This window comes from Delphinus delphis, chromosome 6, assembly GCF_949987515.2.
Source record: "Delphinus delphis chromosome 6, mDelDel1.2, whole genome shotgun sequence".
NCBI lineage: Eukaryota > Metazoa > Chordata > Mammalia > Artiodactyla > Delphinidae > Delphinus > Delphinus delphis.
The window spans coordinates 55,163,109-55,170,812 of NC_082688.1; the positions used below are offsets into that span (position 1 = coordinate 55,163,109).

A 7,704-nucleotide genomic window follows, 5' to 3' on the forward strand; every position below is an offset into this window, starting at 1 on the left:
TTTGTGACGTGCTGGGGAGCGAGAGCCCAGGGTCCTTGTCAAACGCGGACTGATCGGGGTAATTGGCTCACCCAGTGTGTAGCACAGTGATGTGAAGATCAATGAGATGCTGCTCTTTGGGTTCAGTTGCCCAACTCCTCTCTGGGAGCAAGCACAGCACACGTCACCTTACATCTGGGAAATGGTTTAAATGCTGCAAAGCCCAGTCTCCTTTATTATGCTCTTTGAGCCGCAGGACATATTTGGCATATGGTAAAACAAGTGATATCCTTACTTTTCAGATGACAGAGAGGTCAGTCACCTGCTCATAGTGAGTTCTTGGCTGAACTTGGCCTGGTATCCATGTCTCCTGAGAGTGCAGCCAGCCTGGCTCTCTGTTTCCTGCTGCCTTTATAACGGAGTTTAATAACTTCATTCCTGGAGCAGAGATCAGCTGGTCTTTGGGAAAACAGCTCTTCGGCAGAAAAAGTACCACCGATATATTTAAAAGATGCCGTGTCGTGACTACAGGGAGCCCTGTTGAGCGCATTCTCTTCCCACCCCCAGATCTTCCATCCCCTCAATTTGCAGAGCAACTCCTTAGATCTGAGAAGTAGGTGACCCCAGTGTCCAGGTGGCTTGGTGGAGCAGGAGGCGGGGCCCGCTCTCATGGTTTGTTGTTGTAGAGCCACCAGAGAGAGCGCGTCGTGATCCCCGTCACCACCACGCTCTAGCAGGCTTCAGAGGGGGACCTGGTATGAGGGGCTGTATTTTAAGGGGCAGGGCCGGGCAACCTGGCAAGTTCCAGGCAGTTGGGATCCAACGGGCAGATGACTGTGAGCCCAGTGGCCTTCACCTGTTGACCAACAATGGTGGTGGCAACAACCCACTCTTGGAAAATACACAGGAAGAATTACCTCTGTGCTCCAGGATTCTCTGAAACCTGCTTGTCAGATGGACTGGAGGTGTTCAGGAAAAGTAGGTTGTTGGTGGTTTTTTGTTTTTTCATTTTTTAAAAGATATAAATCACTTTGTTCTGGGGGAAGAAAGCTCACTAAGGATACTTCTCTTAAGTCAGGAGTCCCAGTTGCCTAAAAGGGTTAGTCTGAGAATCTTCCAGTCACACTGTTGCGGGGCTTATCTGTAGAGGAGCAGAGCTGCCCTCGGTGTCCCGGGGGTGCCTCTTCTGCCTGGCTCTGTGGCTGGGGAGCTGTGTCTAGAAAGTGTGGGTCTACTGTATGGTGTTCGGAAGAGAAAGAAAGGGCAGCGGTGCCGCGTGGGGCTGTGGAAAAGGACACGGACCGGCCCTGGACCTGACTTTGTTCAACTGCATATAGATGTGGGTGAGTTTATTCTGTTTGGTTTTCATTTTCTTAAGGATACTGTTAGTATTTCATATCTCCTGAGGTTATTTCTCAGCTTCTGAGCATGGCTGCTTTACGCTATCCCAGCCACAGGAGACTTAGGGAGAATGGGGCTGGCAGTGGCGGGCATCATGAAATGTACCTTAACTCAGTCCTTACACAGTCTTCCTCAGACAGGCTGAAGAGTTGGCAGAACATTATGTAAAAAGTGGAACTGACTTTGCTTTTTCTAACGATTCCAAAGGCTACAAATACCCCAAAGCTGCAACTATGCAGACCTGCACACTCAAGCCTGTGTTTCTCCCCTCCTTCTCCAAGAGATCAGAGGCAGCCTGCGGCCTCTTAGGAATTCTGCCAGCTGGGGAAGGTGTCTGCTTTTTCCAGCACAGTTGAACGATTCAGGGTGAAGTATGAAGTAGGCTGGGGAGGCTCTGGAAGCAGAGCGTGCCTCGGGCCTGTATTAGAACCGAAGTAGCAGCGAGAGAGAACAGGCTGTTTCCTCCTTAGAATGCAGACAAGTGGGTGAGATGGCTGGCTTTTTCTGCGTTGCTGCCCGCCGGAAGCTATGCCCACAGATGTGGACTGTTTATCTATGGTTTTTTTTGATGTGTTTGTTTTCTTTCTTTCCTAGGGCAGGGTTAGGGAGGTTGTGAGGCTGGGACAGAGCAAAAACCTGAAAATTTCAATTGGTTAGTAAAATGAGAAAGCCAGCAGGGGAAGAATTGACTTCCCTTAATTGCTAAGAATGTTGAAGTCATTTCTCAGAAGTATCCCTGGGGCTTCCCTGGTGGCGCAGTGGTTGAGAGTCCGCCTGCCGATGCAGGGGACACGGGTTCGTGCCCCGGTCTGGGAAGATCCCACATGCTGTGGAGCGGCTAGGCCCGTGAGCCATGGCTGCTGAGGCTGCGCGTCTGGAGCCTGTGCTCCGCAACGGGAGAGTCCACAACAGTGAGAGGCCCGCGTACCGCAAAAAAAAAAAAAAAAAAAAAGTATCCCTAAACCCTAACCTCCACATTCTGTTGGGTGCCCCATTCCTGAGTGCCTTATATATAGTGCCTAGCAGGTGTAATGGGTTAAGGTCATTGCCCTGGAGGTGCTTATATAATTTACCAAGAGCAGGGCCAGGGCAATTGTGAGACACTTACACATGAGCATTTCATTAGACTCCATAAGCAGAGCCAAGAATGCTATGGAAACCCAGAGGGGTTACTGGCTAGAGAAGGCTTCGTAGAATAGGTGGCAAATGGGACGTTATTTTAAAGATGGAGATGAAGTAGCACAATCCAAGGTGGAAGAGAGAGCAAAGAAGTGAGGAATTTTTCTGTGAGCATGCAGTCATCACCGGGACTCCTACTGTCCAGGCTAGTTACTGTTCCATCTCTTAGCCCATCTCGGGCAGACAGGATGCGGAATTGTTCAGACTTTCTTTTCCCCTTTTTGCTTTTTCCTCCTTTGACTAGATTAACTAGGATAAAGGGACAGGAGAAGGTGGAAGATGCGTTGCAGTAGGCTTTATACTTAGTTTGGTATATACTGTGTGAGGACGGGAGCCATGTATCAGTTCTTTTTTTTTTTTAACTTCACAAATAAAATAGTTATTTTAAACAACTTTATTGAGATATAATTCACATACCACACAGTTTACCTATTTAAAGTGTACAATTCAGTGGGTTTTTAGTATATTCACAAAGTTGTGTAAATGTAACTACAGTCTAATTTTAGAACATTTCCACCACCCCGGAAGGAAACCCTTTTGCCCATTCACAGGTGTTCCTGATTCCTCCCACTGCCCCCAGCCCTAGGCAACCCCTAATCTGCTTTCTGTCGCTGTAATAGATTTGCCTGTTCTGTCCAATTCATATAGACTCAAACAATATGTGGTTCTTTGTGACTGGCTTGTTTCACTTAGCAGAATGTTTTCAGGGTCCATCCATATTGTAGCATGTATTAGTACTTCATTCCTTTTTATGGCTGAATAATATTCCACTGTACAGATAAACCATCTTTTGTTTATCCATTCATCAATTGATGGCCATTTGAGTTGTTTGTACTTTTTGACTGTTATGAATAATGCTCTTATGAACATTTATGTACAAGTTTTTGTGTGGATGTATGTTTTCATTTTTCTTGTGTATATACCTTAGGGTGGAATTGCTGGATCATGTGGTAACTAACTCCTTGTGTAACATTTTGAGGAATTGCCAGACTGTTTTCCACAGTGGTGGTACCATTTTACATTTCTACCAGCAGTGTTTGAGGGTTCCAATTTCTCCTCACCCACACTTTTGTTATTATCTTTTTTTTTGATCATAGCCTTTCTGTTGGTTTTGATTTGTGTTTCCCTAGTAACTAATGATGTTGAGTATCTTTTCATGTGGTTATTGCTATGTGCATATCTTCTTTAGAGAAATGTCTATTCAGATCCTTTGCTCATTTTAAAATTAGGTTATTTGGTTTTTTATTATCGAGTTGTATGCGTTCTTTATATGTTCCAGATACCAGACCCTTATCAGATAAATGATTTGCAAATATTTTCTACCATTCTGGGGGTTGTCTTTCCACTTTCTTGATAGTGTCCAGAAAAGATGTTAATTTTGATGAAGTTCAGTTAATCCATTTTTTCTTTTATCACTCTGCTTTTGATGCTGTATCTAAGAAATCATTGCTTAACCCAAGATCATGAAGATTTAGTCCTGTGTTTTCTTCTTTGAGTTTCATAGCTTTAGCTCTTCCATGTAGGTCTTTGATCCGTTTTGAGTTAATTTTTGTGTGTGATGTGAGTAAAGGGTCCAGCTTCATTCTTTTGCGTGTGAAGCACCATTTGTTGAGATTATTCTTTCCTCTTTGAATTATCTTGGCACCTTTTTGAAAATGAGTTGACCACAAGTGTGTGGGCTTATTTCTTGACTCTCAATTCTGTTCCATTGATCTGCATGTCAGGATCAGTATTTTGAAAGCTCCTCGGGTGATTCCATGTACATTCTGTGTGAGAACTGTTTGTATGGTTTCATTGGGAGGCAGCACAACACAGGTTGCTGAACTACTTCATTAAAGACGTGCAGATCTCCTTAGGTAGGTTTATTCCTAGATATTTTATTCTTTTTGTTGCAATGGTAAATGGGAGTGTTTTCTTGAGTTCACTTTCAGATTTTTCATCATTAGTGTATAGGAATGCCAGAGATTACTGTGCATTAATTTTGTATCCTGCTACTTTACCAAATTCATTGATTAGCTCTAGTAGTTTTCTGGTAGCATCTTTAGGATTCTCTATGTATAGTATCATGTCATCTGCAAACAGTGAGTTTTACTTCTTCTTTTCCGATTTGGATTCCTTTTATTTCCTTTTCTTCTCTGATTGCTGTGACAAAGCGAGAGAGAGGCATGGACATATATACACTACCAAACATAAGATAGATGGCTAGTGGGAAGCAGCCGCATAGCACAGGGAGATCAGCTCGGTGCTTTGTGACCGCCTGGAGGGGTGGGATAGGGAGGGTGGGAGGGAGGGAGACGCAGGAGGGAAGAGACATGGGAACATATGTATATGTATAACTGATTCACTTTGTTATAAAGCAGAAACTAACACACCATTGTAAAGCAATTATACCCCAATAAAGATGTTAAAAAAAAAAAAAGATATGCAGATCATCTGTTCTTAACTAAACCAGTCTTTCGCAAACTGGGCTGGTACGAATCACCAGGGAGGATTCTGGCCCCTGTGCCCTGCGGAGACACGGCTTGGTAAGGGGTGAGGAGGGGACATGTGGCCTGTGATTCTGGGCTCTTCCACATGGACACTTCCTCTCCACCAGTTGCCAATTGATTGAAACCTTCAGGAATCTGCTTGTTAAATGAACTCTCCAGGTGGGTCGTATGGTCAGTCTCGCTGGGTTGATGCCGAATCTGCTAGGCCAGACCAGTACCATGGTCCTTCCACGGAATTGCTGTTCCCAAGGTACTCTTGGGGTGAAGCCATCGCTCTGTCTTAAGGAGGATGACAAGAAAGAGCCCCTTGAACCTCCTCTGCATGTTTACTGTGAGCACTTCCCTGGCCACCTTATTTAGTATTGCCTTCAGCCATATACACACAAATATTTTATACCTACGTTTCCTTCTCATCTGCCTTGTTTACTTTATTTAAATTTCTGACTATGGAGGAAGTATATATATATTTCAAGGATATAGATTGAAAGCTTCATGAGAGAAGGGATTTTTGGTTGACTGCAATATCTCCAGCATGAAGAACAGTGCCTGGCACGTAGTAGGCACTCAATAAATATTTGTTGAATGAATGAAAGGGCTGTCGAGATTGAACAATGGAGAGAGAGACTTCTCTCTTTCAGCATCAGCAGCAGTCACCCTGCTTGGTTTTAATCTCATGATACTGTGACTCATTAAAGCACGTGTTTCTCTCTCTGCATGAGCCTCGTGAAGATTAATGCCATATTCATGTCCACTCTAATGCATGTGTAGGACTAACCTCTAACCTTTTCCTTTCTTTTTTTTAATTTAATTTGTCTTACGTTGTGTGCATCTCTGCAAGCTGTTTAAAATCATCTTTGGAATCTGGCAGGCTGTAAATAAATGCTGTTTAATCAGCATTGATAGAAGTTCTTAATTTCAGTGATTCCTCCTGATCTGGGAAATTAAAAGCTTCAGCTCTAGGCTGGAGAAGAATTTTTTAAAAGCCGAATTCCTCTTTCATTTCTCCCTCCCTTTTTTAAATTTTTATTTTTATTTTTTAGGATAGAATTTTTGCGGCATTTGAAGAGCTTTTTCCAGATTATGTTTAAAATTGAAACCAAGCCATGTGGTGAAGAACTCAAGGGAGGGGATAAAGTGCTGATGACTTGTGTTGGCATTGGCTTCTCCAACCTCAGCAAGACCCTCAAGTGACACTGTCACAAGATGAAAGGCCCCAAGGCCTCTGGACACAGCAGAAGCTGCCAAGGAACCAAAGGGACCAAGTTCATCCAGGACAGGATGGCCTCTTATATTAAGGACTTAAAAAATTTTCCATTTAAAAATCATCAGCATATCCGAATAAAAGATGTTTCTCTATCTTGTGGTTTCCAGCCATTTCTCCAGGGCAGACATTCCTCAGGAGGCCTATTCTTGATGGGAACTCCCTTGGCTTACCTGGATGAAGAGTGTGCCTTCAGGATACAGTTGTGCTGCTAGAACAACATCACAGCTGCATTTCAGCAATGCTTCCTCAGCCCACATCCTCAGGCTTCTGCCATATGGCTATTTTTCCAGACCTGTGGAGTTACTGTTGGTTCTGCAAGGACTGACCTCTCTGAACCTTGGTTTCTGTGTAGGGATTAAATGAGATAATATGGGTGGAAGCCCTTTATGAGTGGTGCAGTGTGATGCAAGTGTCAGAAATTGGTGTAGTAGACTATTTTATCCCTTGTCTTCTGAGTGGACTGCTATCTTGGAGACATACTGCTCCCCATCTGGTTCATTGTATATGGATTTTGGGGAGGATGAGTGACTAGGGAGAGCAGGGATCTAATGGAAGTTATTGGATGTTTTCTACATCTCAAGTGTGCTATGTGTTTTCTCATTTTATTCCCACAATAGCCCAGTGATGTAGATTTTATTATCTCCACAAGAAAAATTTAAAAAGGGTATTTTGTTCTTTTGAAATTGAGAATGTAAAGATAGTAGATCTCCTGATTTAAAAGATCTAAGTGTAATAGTGTCAGAGTCTAGAATTTCGCCCTACTTGCAAGCTAATAAGTTAGATGATTACTGTTTCATGGATGCTAGCAGAAGAAATGGATATCTCAGGTCAGAGACAAAGAACTTTATTACTCAGAGCACAGCAAGCAGCATGAGCTTCATGTTTGTATTGGTTTCTTTCTCCCCAAGTCCCACACTGGTGATGTGTAGGGGCCGCAGGTAGATGCCATGCATGCCGGGGGTTTGCATCAGAGCCAAGGAACATGCACACTTGGGCACTCCATCTCTTACAGCAAGCCTGCTCTTTGTTCCAGATGGGGACATTACTTCACCTCTCAAGATTGCTTGCTATGAACACATGACGAGAAAGTGTTGTGGTAAAGGCCTCCCCAGCAAGAATGTGCAGGACCTGTGGTAGTTTCGTCTGCAACTAATAGAGGCTACATGTGGTGTGTGTAAGGGGTCAGAATTGGTAGAAGGAGAAATATCTGATTCTTTCTATTAGGATTCCAAATGGTGTTTTCCACCTAGGGTGGGCTTTTTTTTTTTTTTTTTTTTTTTTTTTGCGGTACGCGGGCCTCTCACTGCTGTGGCCTCTCCCGTTGCAGAGCACAGGCTCCGGACATGCAGGCTCAGTGGCCATGGCTCACGGGCCTAGCCGCTCCGCGGCATG

At 43.9% G+C, this 7,704-nt stretch overlaps 1 protein-coding gene across 3 annotated transcripts in view; it reads left to right on the plus strand.

The window, feature by feature from the left end:
* Positions 1 to 6,404, plus strand: part of RCL1 (RNA terminal phosphate cyclase like 1) — a 55,010-nt gene extending 48,606 nt beyond the window's left edge. For all 3 annotated transcript variants that reach the window (XM_060014698.1, XM_060014699.1, XM_060014700.1), the window contains one exon: positions 6,089 to 6,404. In XM_060014698.1, coding sequence (XP_059870681.1) covers positions 6,089 to 6,239 — 151 coding nt within the window. In that variant the 3' untranslated portion in view covers positions 6,240 to 6,404. The remainder of the gene's footprint in view (positions 1 to 6,088) is intronic.
* The last annotated feature ends 1,300 nt before the right edge of the window (positions 6,405 to 7,704 follow it).